The sequence below is a fragment of the Cyrtonyx montezumae genome, unplaced genomic scaffold, assembly GCF_038088225.1.
Source record: "Cyrtonyx montezumae isolate F1298 unplaced genomic scaffold, pur_monq_1.0 scaffold_75, whole genome shotgun sequence".
In the NCBI taxonomy this organism is placed as follows: domain Eukaryota; kingdom Metazoa; phylum Chordata; class Aves; order Galliformes; family Odontophoridae; genus Cyrtonyx; species Cyrtonyx montezumae.
In genome coordinates, this window is record NW_027072084.1 from 202,421 (window position 1) to 225,256 (window position 22,836).

The 22,836-nt window shown below is 47.1% G+C and overlaps 1 protein-coding gene across 5 annotated transcripts in view; it reads left to right on the top strand.

Annotated features, from left to right (window-relative positions):
- Nucleotides 1–22,836, top strand: part of POGZ (pogo transposable element derived with ZNF domain) — a 32,745-nt gene that overhangs the window by 1,977 nt on the left and 7,932 nt on the right. For 2 of the 5 annotated variants that reach the window (XM_065751568.1, XM_065751569.1), the window contains exons 2-8: nt 12,370–12,494; nt 18,613–18,788; nt 19,220–19,328; nt 20,138–20,431; nt 21,203–21,403; nt 22,050–22,159; nt 22,499–22,833. In XM_065751568.1, coding sequence (XP_065607640.1) covers nt 12,371–12,494; nt 18,613–18,788; nt 19,220–19,328; nt 20,138–20,431; nt 21,203–21,403; nt 22,050–22,159; nt 22,499–22,833 — 1,349 coding nt within the window. In that variant the 5' untranslated portion in view covers nt 12,370. Of the gene's footprint in view, nt 1–12,369; nt 12,495–14,617; nt 14,766–18,612; nt 18,789–19,219; nt 19,329–20,137; nt 20,432–21,202; nt 21,404–22,049; nt 22,160–22,498; nt 22,834–22,836 lie in introns of those variants that run through there. The other 3 variants (XM_065751570.1, XM_065751574.1, XM_065751571.1) reach the window with 3 other exon arrangements.

Here is a 22,836-nt window from a genome sequence, read left to right on the forward strand (position 1 = left end):
GAAACCTGCCTCCATGTGACCGCTCGTCCATACACAGCTAATGAGTTGATGGACCTAGTACAACGGTTCCATCAGAAACCAAGAGAAAGCATACCATCATGGCTCCTAAGGTTATGGGATGCAGGAGCTGAAAGTGTTTTAGTAAATGGAACAGAAATGTCAAAATTAGCATCTATAACGATAAACCCGGCATTAAGACAAAGATTATATGCAGCTGTCCATTATAATGAGGAAAACCATTCTATTATAGATTGGTTGATGGCTGCATGCCGCTTAACATGGCCCAATAAAACCGATATCCCTCTTAATACTGGTTTGTGGTCCTCTATGGAGGACCTCCAGACCTATATCAGAGAACTGGGTATGAGGGAGGCTCTGTATGCGGACACTTTTGAAAGCCCTGATACGGAAAAATTTACAGCGGGCATGAGAGATCTAATACTACAGCAGGCCCCCTCCCACCTATATGGGATGTTGGTTTCCATATTAAATCCGTTGGTGGCATCAGAAGCCATCGTACAGCAGGCAGCCCAGTTAGTAGCAGACTTAGGGGAGACGGAGCGCGTAAGAACCAGGCGTAATGTTCGTATAGTGGAAGATGCTGAGGCCTTCCCTATTAGAACTAAAAAGCCTGCTCCACGGATGCCCCGATCAGGCCCCGTACGGGTATCCCGGAGGACTATGTTTAATGATCTCATACGGGCTGGGGTTGCATTTACCAAAATTGATGGGCAACCCAACCATGTTTTGTTACAGCTGTGGAAACAGCTTAGAAATGATCAGAAATTTCAGAGTGCTCCCAGAAAATCGGGAGTACGAATTATAGAAAAAACACCAACAACAACCTGGAATTTGGCTGACTTTATAATACCGAACAGAAGGAAAAAATATCCGCAGGTGTCACAGGCTACAGTGCCTGAGCCACCTGTGGCAAAAGATTTAGATCTGGCAAAATTCATGGATTAACGGAGAATTCTGGTCCCCATAGGGCCTCTAGCTGTGACCGGAGGCCCTATGTAGAACTAACAATATTCTGGTCCAGGACAAATGTGCAGAAGGTGATGGCTCTAGTGGATACTGGCGCAGAAACATCGATTATATATGGAGACCCAACGAAATTTAAGGGTAATAGAGTGATGATTGGTGGGTTTGGGGGACAGACTATTCCAGTCACCCAGACGTGGTTGAAATTGGGGGTTGGGCGTCTCCCGCCCCGGGAGTATAAGGTGTCGATTGCCCCAATTCCAGAATATATCTTGGGCATAGACATTCTATGGGGTCTGGCTCTCCAGACAACTGTGGGAGAGTTCAGACTACGGCAGAGGTACATTAGTATCCGGGCAATACGGACAATATTGAGGGGCCATGCGAAACATGAGCCCATTTGTTTGCCAAAACCACGCCGGATTACTAATGTAAGACAGTACAGACTCCCGGGTGGACAAGAAGAAATATCAAAAACAGTGCAGGAATTAGAGAAAGTAGGTATTATAAGGCCTGCACACAGCCCATATAATTCCCCCATATGGCCAGTACGGAAGTCGGATGGAACATGGAGAATGACGGTGGATTATAGGGAACTGAATAAGGTCACGCCGCCCATCCATGCGGCCGTACCCAATATTGCCTCCTTAATGGACACTCTTAGTAGGGAAATTAAAACCTACCATTGTGTCCTGGATTTAGCGAATGCGTTTTTTAGCATACCTATTGCTAAAGAATCACAAGATCAATTTGCATTTACGTGGGGAGGCAGGCAGTGGACCTTTCAGGTCTTGCCACAGGGGTACGTGCACTCACCAACATACTGTCATAATTTGGTGGCACGTGACCTGGCTGATTGGAGGAAACCAAACAGTGTGAACCTATACCACTATATTGATGACCTCCTGTTAACATCCGACTCACTGGAAGCAGTAGGGGAGGCAGCAGATTCATTAACTGCCTACCTAAGTGAAAGAGGATGGGCTATCAATCCTCAAAAAGTGCAAGGTCCAGGACTGTCCGTAAAATTTCTAGGGGTAGTCTGGTCAGGAAAGACCAAAGTATTACCTGATGCCGTCATAGATAAGGTTCAGGCATTTCCAGTCCCTACAACACCAAAGCAGCTGCAGGAATTCCTGGGTATATTGGGATATTGGCGTTCCTTTATACCTCATTTGGCGCAGCTGCTGACACCTTTATATAGACTTACCAAAAAGGGCCAATTATGGGACTGGGGGAGAACAGAACAGGATGCTTTTCAACAGGCGAAACAGGCAGTTAAACAAGCCCAGGCACTGGGTATATTTGATCCTACCCTTCCAGCTGAGCTAGATGTTCACGTAACTCAAGATGGCTTTGGCTGGGGCCTGTGGCAACGTCAGAGTTCTGTTCGGACCCCCATTGGATTTTGGTCTCAGGTGTGGCATGGAGCAGAGGAAAGATATAGTATGATTGAAAAACAGTTATTGGCTGCCTATTCTGCATTACAAGCGGTAGAGCCAATAACCCAAACGGCCGAAGTTATAGTCAAGACTACATTGCCAATCCAGGGGTGGGTAAGAGATCTGACCCACCTTCCTAAGACGGGGGTGGCCCAGGCGCAGACGGTGGCACGATGGGTTGCCTATCTCAGTCAGAGGAGTAGTCTATCTTCCTCACCGTTGAAAGAAGAGCTTCAGAAGATTCTTGGCCCAGTAACGTATCATAGTGATGCACCAAAACAAACTTCGGTTGCTCCACCACAGAAGAGTCCCGTCCAGGAAGGAAAATATCCTATTCCTGAAGATGCCTGGTACACGGATGGGTCCAGCAAGGGCAACCCAAGTAAGTGGAGAGCAGTAGCGTACCATCCTGCCACAGACACAATCTGGTTCGAAGAGGGGGATGGTCAAAGCAGCCAGTGGGCAGAGCTGCGGGCGGTGTGGATGGTTATAACCAAAGAACCTGGTGATGGTATCCTGAATATTTGCACAGATAGTTGGGCTGTGTATCGGGGGCTCACTCTTTGGATCGCACAGTGGGCCACCCAGGATTGGACTATCCACTCCCGACCGATCTGGGGCAAAGATATGTGGTTAGACATATGGAATACAGTCAAACACAGAACTGTGTGTGTCTACCATGTTTCTGGTCATCAACCCCTACAGTCACCAGGAAATGATGAAGCCGACACACTGGCCCGAGTTAGATGGGTTGAGAACTCTCCATCTGAGAATATCGCTTACTGGCTACATCAAAAGCTGCGGCATGCTGGGCAGAAGACCATGTGGGCAGCCGCTAAAGCGTGGGGACTGCCCGTACAACTATCGGACATCGCTCAAGCATGCCGAGACTGTGACGCCTGCTCTAAGATAAGACCGAGGTCGTTGCCTGAAACTACAGCCCATCTTGCTAGAGGACACAATCCTCTACAGAGGTGGCAGGTTGATTATATTGGGCCTCTCCCTCGGTCTGAGGGGGCGAGATATGCCCTAACCTGTGTCGACACCGCGAGTGGGCTAATGCAGGCCTATCCAGTACCAAAAGCCAACCAGGCATACACTATAAAGGCACTCACAAGGTTGATGGCTGCCTACGGGACACCGCAAGTCATCGAGAGTGACCAAGGAAGTCATTTCACGGGTGCAGTGATACAACGCTGGGCAGAAGAAAATAATATTGAGTGGCGATTCCACCTGCCATATAATCCAACGGGGGCAGGCCTTATCGAACGTTACAATGGTATTCTCAAGGCTGCCCTGAAGACAGACTCTCAGTCCCTGCAGGGGTGGACAAAGAGACTCCATGAGACCCTGCGGGACCTGAATGAAAGACCTAGAGATGGCAGACCCAGTGCCTTGAAAATGTTACAAACAATATGGGCCTCCCCACTTAGGATCCAAATTACGGGCACCGATAATGAAGTGAAACCTCAGATTGGCAATGAGAACAACCTTCTGCTCCCTGCCCCTGAGGACCTAGAACCAGGTACCAATAGAATAAAATGGCCCTGGAAGGTGCAGGTAGGACCACGATGGTGCGGCCTACTTGCACCTTGGGGGAGATTATTGGAGGTGGGGGGTTCGGTAGCTCCTCCGGTTATAGGTACATGGCCTACTGAAATAATGGTTAACACTCCAGTCTTCATTGCTAAGGGGACCCCTATCATGTCTCTGTGGCAGATCAGGACACCCCCTTTGGTGCCTGATATAGTCGTACAGCCACAGACATCGGGTCAAAGGGTTTGGTACAGGCGACCAGGGCGTGCCCCTGTACAAGCTGAAGTGTTAACCCAAGACAGGAATACGGCCTGTATCTTGCCCTGGAAAGCGGATCTTCCCCTCTTGGTACCTCTAAAACACTTGTATTACTCCCCATAAGTCTATGAATCACCAGAAGGAATCAAAACAATACTGCAGTGTTCCAGAGTTGTTATAAGACCATGTGAAGCATCTGGTGATGGTCTAACCGGGACTGATGACACGTAAGATGGACCTGCACTGTATGATTACATGCTTCCAGTAGATACCACCGAGCACTGGCCCAAAGAAGAGTTCGACGGATGCGCCGATCATCACTCATATCAGATTACATCAGCATGCGTTGCGACGGGCAATTATGTAAGCGTCGCGATGTATTGGGTCTCTGTATCAAGGGGAACTCACCTTATGGTTACTTGATCAGTGGTTCATGTCGTGAAGGGGTGGAGTGTATGGGAACTGCTGAATCACGGCCTGAACCACTGATTGGTCACCTGAGGTGAGCACCAAGTCAGCCATGGGGGCACAGGTGAAGGTGATATACCTGTGTGGGTGGAAGGGGTGGAGCCTAGTTCCTCCTCTCTCAAACCCCATTTAAGGGCTGACCACCACCAGGGAAGGATCTCTTCTTGGAGATCCCTCCCATGTGGAGTCCTCTGCGAGCCTTGTCATCTTAAAGGTGAGCCATCTTCTCTTTTGTATTACCTGTATAACTGTTTGTATAGAACTACTTGAAATATACCATCTTCTATACTATTCCCTGGTGGAGTATCGTCATTAGGAGTTATTTACTCTACAGCTGTTTGCTAAGGGATCCCTTCCAACCTGTTCACGAGGTGATTTTTTCCAACACAACACAACCCGTTCACCAAGCAATGCTTTCCAGCCCGTGCTGTTTGCTGATTGATCCCTTCCAGCCCGATCCGACCACTGGGCGATCCCTTGCAACCCAACTCGTTTGCTAAGAGATCCCATCCAACCTGAGCTATTGGATATGCTATCCCTTCCAACCCAACCCATTCCATGTTTGTATGGTCCCATGCTTTTCCCACCTGCACCTGCTGAATCTGTGTGTTTGCTCTTGAGCTACTTGCACTGCTTTACCCACTCCCTGCCCTTCAGTGCCAGGGAAGCCTGGTGACTGCGGTGGGACACCCCGATTCTATATCCCCCACCCCACTGCATGCTGTGACATAAAATGTGTGCGGGATTGTGCTGCCCTGCAGAAGATGTGTGTCACACAGCAACGTGCATGGTGTTAGCTTTATTAGCTTGGTTGTGGTTGCAGCTGTCACCCATAGTGGAATGGGGCAGTGTAAGTGGGCGGACGTGGGGGTGGAGGGTGGGGGATCTGTTACTTCTTTTAGGAAAGGTTTTGTGAGGAAAGAGAGGTTCTGCATCTTCCCTGCCCTGGTCTTGCTGTGTGCTCATAGCTTGAGGTTGCTGCAGGTGTGGAGTTCTGTCCTTGAGTGCCATGCCTGAGTATAATTTTATCTCCAGTGGTATTGTGCCTGATTGCACAAGTGAGGCTGTCCTGCAGCACTGAGCTCTGTCTGGGCCGGGGGTTCTGCACATGCTGGTCACAGATGGCACTATGTTGTGGATATATATGGCTGCGTTGTTTGTGTGCACAATCCCACAGCTGCTTGGAGACTGTCAAAGGACCTACGACTGTCTTTGCTCCGACAGACCTGCCCCACACCCAGTGCCACTTGCAGGAACGGAGCTGCAGACAGCTCACGGGCTCCAGGAGCAGCTTCAGGGTAGTCCCATGCTCACAAAATATGCCCCAAGCGTTCAGCAGAGCTGCAGAGACAATAGCAGAAAGCGGTTTGTTTTCATCACTCAGCGCTTCCAACTTTAAGGTAGATAACAATCATTAAAATTGAGTGTAATAATAGATTTTAATTAGTAGGCATTGCGCACATCAAAGCCTTTAATAAAATACAGAGGACTTTAAGTGATGGCATTCGTAGCAAATTTAATATGGCTGTGAAAGAAGTTGGGTGCCCAGCAGAGCGCATCCGTCAGCGCAGGGTGGATTCACCCCGGTGTGAGGGATGTGGCTGCTGAGCTTCCACCTGCTCCCTTCTTTCAGAGGTGTTGCTCATGATGAATGGCCAAATAAACACTAATGAAAACATCATCCAATATTTTCATCACTGAGATTATATCAGCTCGAAGCTGTGCCAGTTATTCATTAAGAGCCACCGAAGAACATTATCTTTTCTTCAGGGAAGGGATCGTGGCGTGTCTTGACAGCAGGAACCTTTATCACAGGATTCATTTGCATTTAATGTAACCTCATTGGGTTCTTAAAAAGTTAAGGTGCGTTGCTTGCCAGTGAGTACACATTATTAAGAGTGAGTGAGAAAAGTAACGAGACAGGAATTGTGTTGAGCCTGCACGTTCACCGAGGTTGGACAAAATGGAGAGCAGCGGGCACTCAGAAGTTGGCTTATGTATTAATTTCTACCTTGCAGTGTGTTGAGTCATCTCAGCTCGTCTGTAGGTCTCTTAGGAACAGGTCCTCGATTTTAGATCTTAGTTTTTCTTTTCTGGACTCTCAGCATGGAGGTTGTTTTATAGCAAGCGGTGAGGAAAATTGAAGGGTCAATTAATTCTTAATATGTATTTTTCACACTGATATTTTTCCTTAGAGAGCTGGGGGAAAGGACTGATACGTTGATAGCGTTCGAACCGCGCTGCAATTAAATCTTCACTAGCAAATCTAGACTGGCACAACGCCCGACAAACCTTTGGCAAGGCGCTGAGAAAAGTTTGGTGCTGAGCTGGAATTTCCTGGGGTGCAGCTGGTGCACAGCCCCTTGTGACAGCACAGCTGTGCCACATTCTGTGCGATCCGGTGCTGCAGGGACGCGCGTTGCCCGCCTTGTGCTCCACCTGCCCCCATCTCGCAGCCTTCTTCTCCAAGCAGCTGCTGCTGAGGTCCCATCCCCTGCGCGGGTGTGTCATGGGGACGTTGTTTCTGGCTTCCCTGTGCCTGCTCTGTCCCAGACCGCCACGGTACTGCACATGGGACTCTGTGTGAGCCAGCCCTGTGCTGAAATCCAGGTCAGGCTGCTGGGAGATGCATGGCATCCTGTCAGGCTCATGAACCATCCCATTATTTCCTCGATGTGCAGGTGGGTTGTGCGCTGGAGTCGGCTGAGGTTGTGCACTTGTTTGGTAGTGCTGTGCTCCCACTTGGGTTGGCTCTGACTGCACGTTCAGGTGCTCTTACATTGTAAATTCACATGAAGATGCCAGCAGGGAGCTGGAACTCAATGGCCTTTAAGTTCCCTTCCAAGCCAAGGCATCCTGCGCTGGTGGGCCCTGCGGTGGAGCGCCCTGCAATGGTTCTTGGATGGTTCCGACCTCAAGGAAGGCAGTGCAACCAGCCCGGAGTGCCAGGCAGCACCGAGGTGCCCACGTCCTTCACCACTCCCAAAACTTCAGCGTTTGAGTTGAGCAGAGCTGTTATGTGGCCGTGTTCTTACCTCTGTGGGTAACTTGGTGCCGGGAGGGTGACAGCCCCCATCCCTCCTGTTGGTTCTCTTTCAACAAAACTCCTCTTTCTGCTTCACCTCCTCACCTGTACAACACAGGATGAGCTTGTGTCTGACCTGCCAGCATGCCCTCAGGGCTGTTTGTGCTGCGGATGATTTCACCCAGTAGGCAGAAATTGGGCCACCAGCGGTGCCCTGACAAGTACGGATGTATTTATACTTCTCTTTATTTTTTTATTTTTATTTTTTTTTTAATTAAAAGCCTTAGAAAGTGAAACTCATAGTGCAAGAGTAGTGCGTCCCATCATGTGAGATTTGAACGAGTCATTAATTTGAAGTCCTTTTAAAAAGAAGTGGTGTGTGTGTATCCAGCATATGTATGTCATAGCTTGTTTGCTTTGTGTGAGATAAATATCAAGCTGTGAATGAAACTGTAAATACATAACCACACGTCTTCTGGAGATCACTTCACAGACACAGCTGTGTGTCTGTGAGCACATCCTGCTGTCCACAGGTACTTCGGGTAATGGGAAATGCTCTGGACTGATCCTCCCCCGCTCCCATCACTGAGGTGGTGAATCCCCTGAGTTAAAACCCACGGGGTTTAAGCTGGATCCTTTGTTTTCCACCTCACTGAGGTGGATTTAGTGCTTATTTTGTTTGTTTGTGTGTTTTGGAAGCTTGAAATTGCTGGTGGTGCTGCACAGTGATGCTCTGCGGTGGTGCAGTAGAGCAGAGTGCGGTGTCAGTCTTGTCTTTCCAGTTGTTCGGTGCTGGGTATCCAAGAGCAGTCCCCAGGGCTGTGTCTGATACCTTTCCAACCACGTGGGAGTGTTCATTGGTAAAGAAATGTCATTGGATCTCAGACCAGATTCCCAGTTTCAGCTGAAATTAGGGTTGGTTAGGATTTATTTTTTTAATCATTATTATTTTTGCCGTGAGGCATAGGAGAGAAGGATCTCTTCCTTTCTTAGGGTGGGGAAATCTGTGAACAGCAACTCTGCGTCGCTGGCTTTCCCCCGGTAACGGGAATCCCTCCGATCAGCCCATGTAATCCGGCCAGCCTCAGTGCAGGACTTTAATGGCTGTTGGCTTTTCCCTCCTTGTGTCACAACAATGAGTACGAACCACAGCTGACAGAAATAAAGGGTTTATGTCCCTCAGTCACGCTGGTGTTTGTATAGAGCTCATGCATAGTGGCTCTGCCCCTGAAGGTCTTTTCCGCTCTTCCAGCTGAAGGGAGAGAGCACCTTTCTGCAGCGCTCTATTTCTTATATCTCTACACTTTGTCATTTTTTTTTTCTTTTTTTTTTGGCATCCTTATTTTCAGCCACGCATCTGCCAGCTGTGTGCTGAAGAGCTAAATGTGGAGTATTTATCATTGGGATTAATCATTTTATTGAGCAAAGGCTCCTTACATCCAGAAATATTTGAGATCAAAGCTCGGCAAAACAAAGCTGTTACATTATAGAAGAGAGGAGACATTTTCTTAGTTCATTTGATAGAACAGATGAAATACTCTGCGCATAATGCAAGTTGGTGTCAGAAGACGCGTGTAACTACAGCCTCTTTAGCATTTTGTCTTTGCATCTTCTGAATAATTATGAGCTGTTGAATAATATATTTCTCCCAATCTGTGCAGAGCCTTCCTCTGTAGTCCTAGCCTTCCTGCGGAGACACACGTGTGTGCTTTAATTAATAGATGGGGTTATTTATCCTATTTATAGCTGCCCATCACCGTGGCCGTGCAGTAACGCGATGCCGACGAGCAGCTCCCGTTGTCAGTGCTTTGCAGGAGGAGCAGCTTTGTCCGAGGAGATTCCCCACGATGTGTTTCATTCTGGAGGTTTCTGCAGCGCAGGAATACGGGAAATCATAAATATGTATTGTTGGTCGGTTGCAGCGGTCGCCCGTCGGAGATCGGTGCGTCCATCTCCTAGGAGACCCTGCCTGGGTCTGATAAGGTTTGGTAATTAAACAGAAAAAAGTTAACAGGCAGAGGGAAGATTGAAGGTCCTTTGGTCCTTTGCCTCCACTGCGGTGGATTTCTGCATAAACCCCAATTTCAGAGCCACGTTTCTGGAGCGCGTTCTCATCCCGAATGTCAGACAGGAATTATTGGTGTCTCTTCTGTGTTGTTTTTCGTCTTTTTCTGTTTTTCTTTTGTGCTGGGGGCTGACGCCGTGAGTTTTATTGCGCTTCGTGTGGACCCTTTCACTGTTCAATTTCTGCTTCCTACCTTTAAAATGTGGTTAATGCTTTTTTTTTTTTTAGCAGCAAAGCTGCAGTGGGTAAATGAAGGCTCTGGTGATGTCTTTGAAGCACGCAGGTGCCCGTGCTGTGGAGAACGAGAGCCTTTTTAAGCTCCGTGCAACGCACGTGTTAATTGCACACCGGGATGATCACAATAAGTTTTGATTTTTCATTATGGAATGAACTTTGTTTGACAGAGACGGGGATGTTTTTGTCTGTTGGCTGCTCTTTCTGCCTCGTGGATCACGAGGAGGAGCCGCGTTGTAGGCACATGGAGTGCAAGATGTGGAGTGCTCTGCTTGACGCAGTGTTGGTCAGCAGCGGTGCGGGTGCGTTGCCCTGGGGAAGCACGGCCTCTGTGCCACCCTGGGGGAGTTTTGTGTATTCACAAGAGATAACCACTGGTGGTGTTGGATTCCAGCAGAGCCATCAGGCAGCAAGTGGAGAGTACTTGCTGCTTTGTCGAAGTGCAAAGCTGTCTGGTAACACAGGTCTAATTCAGGAATTACGGGATACCATAGGAGAACGGAGCCTGCAGGGTCCCCAGGAAGGCATTGCTCTGCCTTGATGCTGCGTTTGCCTTTTTGTGCCCATCTGTCTGTTCTTAGGGATCCAGAGCTGGAGCTCCGTGGCCCCTGGGCTGTGCTGGAAGCTTTTCTCGGGGCTAATGTGGAGATTCTGCTCTTCAGTTTGAGCCCTCGTTTCTTGTTTCCATCCCAGACGTGGAGAACAGCTCTCTGCCTTCTGCTTGCAGAAGATGGTTGTGTATTTGAGGAATTCTTCATGAGCTCTTGTGTAAATGAACCAACTCTGGGCCCGTCCTCTCGGAGGGACAGACTGACAGAACTGCATCTGATGTGGAAGTACGTGTGAAGCAAAGGGCTGGGATTGAATTCTTCCATGCAGGAAGAAACGGCCCCACCGATCTTCAGCAACACTATAGAGCCCAACCAGAGGATGTAACACAGTGAAGGAAGGGTGGTGCATTGCACTCCATGCCATGAAGAGTGTCTCCATCAGCTCAGCAATCAGGATTATGGGCAGGGAAGCGTACAGACCTGGATATCGGCCTCAGTACATTGGAAATGATGGTGGCGACATTGGAATATCACAAAGCTTGTGCCAGCTGGGGCCACGGGTGCAGGAGCAGAAGGAGGTTTGTCAGGAGCTGCTGAACCAATACAAGACTGAAGGTGACGTTTCCTGGATCGCATCTGTACCAGTGATGAACTGTGCTGTGTCCACCGTGGGCTGGAGTCAAAGCAGCATCCTTGGAGTGGTGACATGTGAACTCCCCACTGAAGGAAATGTTCAAGACTCCGCCCTCAGCTGGTAAAGTGATGTCCGCTGTCGTTTGGGATAGGAAAGGAGTAATTCTTCTGTGTCTCCTGGAACCCGGGCAAACTCTGACACTGACTGAGCTGAAGGACCCAAATTCCAGAGTCAGCCCAGGGAGGAGCTGTTCTTTTGCAGTGCAGTGCTGCCAGGCCCTGTAGTGGTTTGAAGAGCACGCTGCCGGCCTTGGCTGCGCTGTCCTACCATACCCAGGTGGGAAATGAGGAAATGCAGTTTTTGTCGTTCTTTAGTATAATCCTTATTTCCTTTAAAGATTCAGCTGAGCGTCTGGAATGAGTTAAGGATTCTTCTCTTCTGAGAAGAGGTGGTCTGCAGGACCCTGTTGATGACTGGATTGTGGGTGTAATTCAGACTGGATGGTTAGAATGTCCAGCAAACCCTTAACTGTAAGCCCAGTCAGATCTGTATTTCACTGCTGTCTGGGTTGGCTGCAGCCCCAGCAGTGAACATCTGACTTCTGCTGTAGGCAGGTCCGAAAAACCTTCTGTTTGGTACGCAGCAGGGCTCAGAAATCCCAGTGAATTGGGAAGGTATGGAAGGAGTGTGGCAAGAAGTAGTGCTGAGAGTTGTGACGTCCAGCTTCGTTGTGTTGGCAGTGATATGCCCTCGGTTATGGAGAGGTGGTGTGGCACACAGAGTTAGGCACCCAGGGTTGGGTTGGAGCAGACTTACTCAGTTAAGATTGGATATTTGGTCTCATTTGTATATTGGCAGTAATCTTAAGAGTATCCACAACCATGAATGGAATAAACCCCTTGATTTTTCTTTCCACATTCCTCATTCATGTCAAGGTTCTGCGGTTTGGGGCAGTGGATTCTGCTTTTGAAGCTGGTAAGTTGGTTTTGTCATGCAGGAGGAGAGGCAGAAGCACTCCGATTTTAAGTTAAAACCAAAGGTATACAATGCAAACATCTCTGATTTTCCTGAAAATAATAATTGTGTTGTTAGAATCGTACTTACAGCGGAGCTTTCGCTGTCTGACAAAATGCAGTTATCCCATAAAGGGTTTTCTTCTTTTCCTTCTGCAGGATGGCGGACACGGACCTTTTTATGGAGTGTGAGGAGGAGGAGCTGGAGCCGTGGCAGAAGATCAGTGATGTGATTGAAGATTCTGTTGTTGAGGATTATAACTCGGTCGATAAAACTGCTACGGGTAATTAACTGTTTCAGTCCAGAATTATTCCAGCTCTGGGTATTAAGGGGAAATGGCAGTGATTGGTTACGTTTATCCAGTGAGTAATCTTGTTTGATAGCTACAAATCCTGTTAATAATGTAACAGATGCCCATTTTTGAGCTTCTGCTCCGTCTCTGTGCAGAAGAAGTGAGGTCTCAGCAGGTGCAGAAACTTGGGGGAAGCTCATTGTGTCGTGTGGGCAAAGTGGTGCAGAATTGATCATTTCCATAAAAGAAGAGTAGGATGATGCTTCTCACTGTGCTTCAGGAGGTATTGGTGTGCAGTGGTGATTGCTTCGAGTCCTTCTAGTGGTTGTGAAGTGAGTGAAGTTGACAAGTAGTGGTTAATTGTGTTTCCTCTGTCTTAACTTGCATAGTCACAACAGTGAGATTGAAGCTTGATCATTATTTCTACTTCAACCCGTTATTTGAGGTAATCAGTTCCATTCTTTTACTCCTGCCTATTTTCTGTGAATGGAAACGTGCGTGGCTTTGATGTTCAGTTTGTATTTAATGTGCAGGTCAGCAAACGTTGTCATCCACTGGCTGTGTCAGGCTGTGAGAAGTGTACACTGGTACAGAGCAATAATTGGTGGGTTGGAGGCTTTGTTTTCCAGAAGATAATAACTCTGTTTGTAGAGGAGCTCTCTGTAAAGGTGTGAGAGCAGTGCTGTCGGATTGCTGTTGGTACCAACACCGTGAGTTGGGCTATTTTATACAAATTAAAGCTGCTAATTGTAGTTAATAGCTGGAGGTGAGGTTAAGGAGGGTTTGCTGACTGCTGCTTGCCTTCTTTCGGTCTTCATACAGGGAAAGGTCTACGAGGGGCTTGCTTTGACAAAGAGTATTTGGAGCTGGTGAGGTGGGAGGATGTTTGCAAAGAGAAAGGCAAGATAAGAATTAAAGATTGTGACTGCTCACGGTCACTGTGCTGCACTGAGATGTGTTTTGCACAAGTAATGTGTTCTGACTGGTGTGCTGACCAAATTCCAAGGTGAATCGTTCCATTTCTTCTCGTTCTGATAGGATGCTGTAGCTTCAGTTCAGAGGCAGCTTAAGCAATCTGTGCATAACGTAGTGCTGAGATTGAAAGTGTCTTCAAGTTCCTTTGGGATTAAGGAGCTGTGTAAATCTGCTTGTCAGACTCACTTAAAAGTCACCACATCATTTTTAGTAAAATTTGATCAGACACAAGTAATGAGAAGCGCATCGGTTTCAAATGGTGCATAGGAGCTCTCTTGGAAATGTCTTCCAAGTGTGTGGCACTGCAGATGCATCAGGTGCCACCACGTAATGCGTCGGTGATTAATATTTCATAGCTTTGCTAACAGAAGTAAATGGAGACAGATGCTTAAATCAATTACAGTTAATAAAGGCTTGGTGATATCAGTGTGCTCGTTAGATTATTGGTTTAAAAAAATAGGAACAATGTGCCTGGCTACTGAAATACATTATTAGCAGATATTTTGTTTATCAGTAAAGTATCTGAGTACTCTAATAAGTTCAAGGATCTTACTGATAGGATCAGCTATCCACAGAATCTACTCAGATGTCTCCTGGATCCTACAAAACTGTTGGAATTTGTGATAAAGACCCATCCTGATTGGATTCCTGCACATCTCAGATCCAGAAGGATTAGGCAGAATCACAGAAATCTTGAGATTTTTTCTTTTTTCCTTTATTTTTTGTTTCAAAAGTAAGAGTCACGATAAGCTCCTGGCTTAGGGAACTAATTTGTAGCTCCAGCATCCACCCTGAAACTGTGGTGAGGGAAGGTGGGAAGAGAAAGCAAGTGATGGTGGTCCCATCTTCCTTCCTCAGTCCTTTGCTGCTCACCGTGTCTGATAGTGCCTGTCATTCCACAGCTCTGAGATCTTTAAGGTCCCTTCCAACCCAACCGTGCTGTAATTTATCACTCTAATCTGTGCTGGAGGAGTGGAATCGTAGGCTATTTGTGTCTTATTGATAATTTTATTCTGGATTGCAGTCAAAAATAGTTGGAGAATTAATACCTGTGTTCTTCAATCCTTTAATTAAAAACTTGGGCAGGGGTGCGACTGGAAGTGTCTGAAAACCTCAGAGGTGTGTACTGGTCAGTGTCAGAGGACAGGAGGGAGGGCAGTGACCTTCGCAGCCCCGATGCAGTGTTGCTTTCCAAACACACAGAACTCAGTGCTGGAGAGCTGGGTCAGCTCTGGTGGTGGTGAGACAAAGCATTCTGCATCATGGAGCCGTTTGTTTCAAGGTGAGGTTGGTGATGTGGATTGGGTTTGTGTTGTTCTTATCTGCTGCAGATTGGGCAGAAGGAACATGCTGCTGCTGTGAGAACGCGCAGGAACACACAGCACTTTGTCCTTCATTTGGTGATAGGCACTGAGATTCTGCAAGGTAAAACAGGCAAACACGTTTGGTTGTATCTCTCAGGAGCACTTCAGCTTTCTGTGGAATGAATCCTCTTTTTGCTGGCATCAGTGCAGCAGAGAGGTCCTGTGAGTGCGTGTGGTGGTGATGGGCTGATGGTTGGACTTGGTGATCTTCTAGGTCTTTCCAGGACCAGTGCAAACACAACTCCTCAGCCTGCAGTATGGCCTTTTCTTTCCAGAGCCTTGTGTTCACTGAGCTGCTGCTGTCTCCTGGCCTGCAGGGCTTCCTTGTTGGCTTTCTGCCACTGAGTATTTGGGGTGGCGAAGTGCCATGGGGACATCTGTCACCTCTGCAACCCGTGCTGGCCCAGTAACCAAGGGTCATGTCCCCGTGTCACTTGTGGCAGTGTGGAGTGCTCACAAAATGAGCTGTGTCTGAGTCCCAGCTTTCTGCAGTCTGTTTTTTCTATGCTCATGGCTGTCATCTTGCATTTTGTTTTATGTTAATTAAGAAGACTTAAAAGCAAGGGCTGAAAAAGGCCCATTAAATCTACCTATTCTCTCAGTGTAAGGTTTTGTTGGGCTTTGTTTTGTTTTTCCCCCTCAGGATGTAAATCACTGTGAGCCAGCCTGAAGCCCAGCTCTTCTTTGGGCAATCAGAGCAGAAATGTGCAGTGGGTAGGATGGAAATGACCCCCTGTCCCAGAGTCAAGAAATTGGATTTCCTAACTGAAGGCAGAATTATCTTTTAGCTGATCTTTTTCTATCATCATCAGATTTTTTTCCCTGCAGATTAGTTTTAAAATGTCTCAAATTACTGGGACATAAATGGAAAAAAATAGTGAAAGCTAAATATATTTGAAGTGACGCTCGGCCTAATTTTTTCTTTTCTTAATTTCCACCATGTGCTGCTAGCTGTACCTTATCCCACTCAAACCCATTCTTTATGCTCTGTGTATGTGCACAGCTAGCTGGGGTATGTCTCTCTATTGTTACAGTGTCCCAGTATCCAGAAGAGCACTGTTGTTGACAAGGAAATGAGATGGGAGCCCTGCTGCATGTCCCCCTGACAGCATGACTCCTTTTTAATAATTCCACTGTCAGATAAAAATACAGCTTACATTCCTGCAATTCCTTTTGCAGGAATCACAAAGTGCTTTTGATCCTGAAAACAGATACAGAAATGACAGAAGGAAACACTGCACTTCCATGGACTGTGCAGCAAACGCAGTGCAGTGTGCAGTTAAGTCAGGTTAGATGGGAAACAATGAACCTTCCTCTGGTTTAATTACAGTCTGCATCCTCACTGTGTTCCCAGTAGGAGCCTTGGCCTGGTGGGTGCTACTGTTGCAGTCTCATACCTGGGTAGGAGAATGTAACTTGTTCTTCCTCAACTGATTTCTGCCGTCATCTCCTCGTTATCCTGAGATGGAGTAGTGAATCTATGCATATCTGGGTGAGCTGTAGGTGTTCCAGGACCTGTGGAAGCCTCATGGATCTCCTTGGAAGCAGTCTGAGAGAAGCACTGATGCTCTTGGATGCTCTCCTCCAGGAGATCTGTCATTCTCACTAATGAAAGTGTGCAGAAAGTTTGGCATACAGCTGTGTGCTTCCTGGCCACAGTAAAAAGAATTCTGTGAGGGAATTGGAGTGTTTGTAAATACTTCTGCTGTTGTGCTGCCTGATAAAGGACAGCATTTCTGGAGAGAGCAACGTGTCAGGTCCACACTCAGAGAAAGGGATCCAAGTCACCAGACTGACTTGATCAGAAGAGCTTTGTCAACCACTCTCTGCTTTAAATTGACTGAAACCCAAAGCCATTTTTCATTAAATGAGTGTAAGTCTTCCTAGATCATTTTCAGGAGTGTTGTGGAGGGATTACAAAGATCTCCAACCCACTGTTTGTCCCTGGTTTCAATTCCCTCCTCCCCATCCCTCCTCTGAGACTTTTCTGTACAAAAACAGTGAATGCCAGAATCACATCGTCCCTTTCACCTGAGCCCTGGAGCTCAGTCAGCACCGGGTTTGTGCTCAGTGCATCTCATCCTTAAGAAGCAAGTGGTCCAGGATAGGCTGCTTCTGCAGGGTGTAATCTTCATGACAACATTTGGATCCCATACGCTGAGGAGTGCTAGTCAGGCAGCATCCAGACTGTCAGTGCAGAGCATCTTCCTTTAGAAGAAGCTGTTTTGGCTGTGGGTCAGAATGTTTTGGCACACAGCAGGTCTTTTCCTGGATTTCCACATTTGCATAGGAAACATTTTCCCTTAACATCAGTAATTTCAGTAATGTTGGACCATTTTGTGTCTCTGAAACAATCTGGATGTTCTGTCAGTCTCATAAGTGTTGAGTGATGCTACAAATCCTTTGGCACAGGCTGCCCAGAGCAGTGCGGGTGCCCCATCCCTAGATGTGCCCAAAGCAGTGGATGGGGTCCTGGGGGGCCTGAGCAGGTGGGGGGCAGCCAGCCCACAACAGGAGTGGGGCTGGGGGTGTGTGAGGAACTTTCCAACCCAACCACACTGTTCTGTAATCTTTAGGGTCCTTCCAGCCCAGCTGTGCTGTGATCCCATGGTTCTGTGATCCTAAGGTCCTTCCCAACCCAGCTGTGCTCTATGAAATCCACGATGGAAAGATTCCTGTGTGCTTTCCCTTAACGCTTCTCCCTGTTCCAGTTTGGAAGCCCTTTGCCCTCAAGACATGAATGATAGTAGTAATGTTCTTTAATAAATCATACACTTTTAAAACCTGAACATGTTATTATTCCTCCGTAGGAATTCCTTCGACGTTCTTCACTATGGTTTGAGTTGGGTAAACATGAATACATGGAAGAGCTTTATGCCAAGAGGTAGAGTGGTGCAGAGGAAGGAGCTGAAGCCCCATGGAGTATTGTGCTCATTTTCTAGGTTATTCAAAATGATCATGGCCTGAATTTTTTATTTCTTTTTTTAATTATTATTTCCCCTCCCACGTGATATGTAGAAAATGCGTTGCGCTTTTTTCTGTGCAGATCTCTTGCTGTGTGTGAGCTCTGATTTTTGGGTGGTGCTACGTGGAGCCAGGAGTTGGACATAGTGCTCCTTAGGGGTCCCTTCCAACTCGAGGTATTCTGGAGGATTGCTGTAGGATTGTGTGGTTCTGTGGCTCTGTGGACAGGTGTTTTGGTGGCTGTGGGCCTTTTTGCCTCATCTTTCACTAGCATATGTCATTCTTCATGATGCACGTGTGTGGTGCTTCATGAGAATTCAGTGCCATAGTCCTCCTCAAGTCAGAGGATGTTGGAGATGGCTTCAGGTGGTTCAGAACTCGTGTGTCCTTCTGCTTCTGGTTAATTGGCACTGAGGTGCCTGCGATTGGCACAGCATTGCACCAGGGGCTGGAGTGAGTAACTGAGCATAGATTTTCACAGTATCTGCCAGCAGGTGAATTTGTGCTTAATAGTTAATGAGACTAAAAAAAAATATTTTCTTTAGCTGCTGTGGTTGTGTTCAAAGGGCATGCAGGAGCCAGGGTAATCAATCTCCAAGGTTGCTTGGAGCAGCGGGTTTTGATCACCTCGTTCTTAGGCAGCTCAGAAAACCCTTCTCAAATGGGAGTTTCCAAGCAGTAGATAGAAGGGTTGCATACTTTCACAAGTTTACTTTTAAAGCGTGATCTGAAAAAGTCATTCCAATTCTGCAGCAGTTTTTTCATTGTCAGATACAACTTTTGCTCTATCTCTGTTTTTGTTCCAGCTGGCAACCCTCTTGTTCAGCAAGGAGGACAGCCCCTGATCCTCACCCAGAACCCAACCTCGGGTCTGGGCACCATGGTGACCCAGCCAGTGTTGAGACCTGTGCAGATCATGCAGAACGCCAACCACGTCACAAACTCTCCGGTGACCAGCCAACCCATCTTCATCACCACCCAGGTGGGTGCCCTCACAGCCCCACTCCTGCGTGTAGGCTGGGAAGGAAGGTCTCATGTACCCATCCCTACAGATTTCAGCCAACGAGGGACAAAAATACTGCTGCAAAAACAGTTAGTCAAATTGTTTAAGAGCTGGGAGAAGACTTCAGTAGGTGCTTAGGAAAGGAGAGGTTGAGAGTGGAGGCTATAAAGCAGTGGGAAAGTGGCCTCACTGTTGGGTGGGGTGCTGCCTGCAAATAGCACAGCTTCAATTCAGTTAATCCCATAAATGATAGTGCTGGGGGGTGCTCTTTGAATTGGTGGGGTTTTTTGTGTGCTTGTTTTGTTTGTGGTTGTGATTATTTTTGTTTGGTTGTTTTTGTAGGGTAGAAACCTCAAATTGAATGTGCTTGGTGTGTTTTTGGTATGTCAGTGATTACTGTTTGAATGCAGGGATTTCCCGTGCGGAACGTGCGGCCTGTGCAAAACACGATGAATCAAGTGGGAATCGTCCTGAATGTACAGCAAGGTCAAACAGTCAGACCCATCACCCTCGTCCCAGGTAAGCACTGAAACAAGTGCAAGCCATGCTTCTGTAGTCTTTCTTTACAGAGTACCAAGGGCAAATAATGAATGTTAGAAATATGCAGCTGAAACACAAATCTTGAAGCTCTAGAGAAGGAGATTTTCCAGTTCTGCAGTAGACAAAATGTATTAGTGACTCCAGTTCTGCCAAAGTCACACACAGAGTCACACAGAATTGCATCCAACCCCCCAGAAAAGGCTTCTTGATTAACTTCATTCCATAATCCCCCCATAACCACCCCTCTTCCTTTCAGAATGTCCCCAAAGCATAGTAGATTTTCCCTACTGCCTAAAAACTGATCCTCAGCCCGAGGATGGCTTTTAATTAATGCTGATTTCTGCTGCCAGCTCCTGTCATGCACCATCAGCATCATAAAGTTAAGGTCCCTGGCCACCTGCTTTGTAACAGGGCAGCTGTGCTTAGTGATGAGCCCCCTTTCAAGCTCCCAGGACTGAGCCTGCACAGCCTCTTGTCGCACCCTGATTTGCACCAATAGAGTCATTGAGATGATGTTGTAGAGTTGTGAGAGATGTGACATGTGGGGATGAGTTGGGGATGGACTTGATCTTGGAGGATTTTCCAGCTGTAATGATTCTATGCTTCTGTGATTTGTGTTCAATTTCAGGCCGTTTGGGAAAGAAAATTAAGGTGCTGAAATTGTAAAAGTTGTTCTGAAATGAGTGGGAATTTTTGGAGATTGGCAGTGTTAGAAAATAGATTGTGCCCTGGGCAAGCAACATAATTGATTTATTTGATCTCCCTTCTTTATTCATTTGCCTTCCAAGCCCCAGGTACCCAGTTTGTCAAACCAGCAGTTGGCGTTCCTCAGGTGTTCTCCCAGGTGGCCCAGGTGAGACCAGGTACGACCATGCCGGTCCGACCCACCACCAACACTTTCACTACGGTCATTCCGGCCACGCTCACCATCAGGAGCACAGTGCCACAGTCCCAGTCACAACAGCAAAGTAAGTCCACTCCCAGCACCTCCACAACTCCTACTGCAACGCAGCCAACAGCACTGGGACAGTTAACTGTGCAGCAGCCAGGGCAGTCCAGTCAAGCTACTAACCCCAAATTAGGTAAGACTTACCATGGAGAAGCAAGGGGACTCGAGTGTGTAACGCTGTCTGTAATTTGCTTTTGAAACATACGGCTTAGAGCTGAAACGCAGAAGTTGAGTCAGAAGTGCTGGCTTCTATTTTTGCTCTGTGCTCTGACTCATGCTTCATCTCTTCAGCAGCCTGGAAGACGGCGAGCATCGTGCCGTCGTGCCCAGTTTGGTTTGAGAACCAGTTAGATTTCGTGTTTTGTGGGATGTTCTGAGGCCATCAGTTAGAAGTCCCCAAAAGTGAAGAATACTATTTGTTAATCACTTGTGATTTTGAGAGATAATGAGCAGATAAAAAGCCCCGTGCTTAATTTCTGCTTGTTCTTTTTAATGTTGACTGAGTTTGTGAGTGATACAATTGCTCAAAAATAGTGACAGACAACTTAAAAAACTATATATTTCTACACACAGAAAGTCATCAGGTTATTTTTAGCTTTAAGTGGCCTTAGTCACATACAGCTACATTTAGAAAAGAAATACAAGTGGTTTTTGTGACCATCAGTATCTTGTTTAGTCCACTGTAGGGAATGGCTTAGTCTTAGAGCACAGTCTGGAAGGGAATTTACTTGCCCAGACTTGTCCCCTCATTTTGCTGGGCAGAGGTGATGGCTTTGGTTGTCTCTGGTGAAGATGAGAGGTAGAAGAGTGAGACATGAGGCATGGGAGTGGGGGCAGGCTTCACCCAGTGCATCAGCTCTTACTGATTCTTACTGGTGCTCCTCTGTTATCCTCCCATTGGCAGTGAGCATCGCGAGCTTTGTGACCGTCAAGAGACCTGGAGTGACTGGTGAGAACAGCAATGAGGTTGCCAAGCTGGTGAACACCCTGAACACTGTTCCTTCGTTGGGGCAGAGCCCCGGACCGATGGTGGTGTCCAACAGCAGCCCTGTGCATGGCTCCCAGAGATCCAGCGTGTCGGAGTCGTCGTCGTCGTCGTCAAAAGGTGTGCTGACATACTGCCCTGTAACTGCTGAGATCTCATTGTTTGCATGGGCACTTGAAAAGCCTTCCCATTAATTCCTGCATCTTTGTCATCCATACATTATTTTTTAACCAGTGATTGTACCTTGTGGATATTTCTTGCATACATTATTTTGTGTTCCAAATCATTGATGTGCATCTTAAGAGCGTGCACACCCATAGTACTCTGCTCAAGGAGGGAAGAGAGTCACATGCTGGCTTTTATTGCATCACCTCCTTAAGGAATCTCAGAGTCCTGTAGTTGTTTTAATGCACATTTTTTGTCATCTGTACTGTTTCTTTGTGAAGGTGATGGAGAGGAAAGGGGTTTTAAACTGTAGGATAGGAAACCAATGAAATGACCGAAGGAGGAGAGATTAGTTGGGCTATTTATTTTTAAGTAGTGTAGTGCTGGGATATTAAAGATATGAGGGCGTGTTTCAGTGTACAGATTGTTGGGAGTTTGTGTCCTTCTGCTTTTTTTCATGTCTCTTTATCACATTAGTAGTTCAGAGTACAGCTCTGGAGATAAAATTAATTCAGCATGCCAGAAAGTTAAACTGGACCTGAGATGTCTAACACTTCTCCCTCTTTTTTGTGTTGTGGTGTTTTTCTGCCTCCTGTTACAGTCAGTTCATCTCCAATTCCCACCTTTGATTTGCAAGATGGTGGCAGGAAGGTCTGCCCACGGTGTGATGCTCAGTTCCGAGTCACCGAAGCTTTAAGAGGACATATGTGTGTAAGTAACCACTCGGGGATGAACTGTTCTCCCTGGATCAGGGGCTTGTGTGAAAGGCAAGAAAATGGCCATTGTAGATCCTCCACAGCATCCCTCAGGATGGCGGGACCTCAGTTGTATGTCCTGCTGGTGCCAGGATTGTTGTCCAGTCCTACTGATAGTAAACAGAGATCAGAATGTTGAATTTGCATTAATTTTTTCCTTCAGAGTTTCCTGGAGTGCACCTGCCTCCTTTTAGTCCTGGTCATCCTGTGTGTGTTTGCCCTTCATAGCGTCAGTAGTTCTTCCTGGATACTTCTGAATGTGTAGCTTCTTTTTTTTTTTTCCCTTGTCTTTCAGTACTGCTGCCCTGAAATGGTTGAATTCCTCAAGAAGAGAAAATCTCTTGATGCTGAACCAAATATTCAATCTGCAAAGCCTCCATCTCCAGAAAAAACTACAGCTGTTGCTTCCCCGCCCTCTTCTACTCCTATCCCTGCACTTTCCCCACCTGCTAAAGCTCCAGAGCCAAGCGAAGGCATGGTTGACTCGTCCCAAAGTAAGCTCATCATGTTGGTGGATGACTTCTACTACGGCAGAGATGGTGGCAAAGTGAGCCAGCTGCTGAACTTCCCCAAGGTTCCAACTTCCTTCCGGTGTCCGCACTGCACCAAGAGGCTAAAGAACAACATACGGTA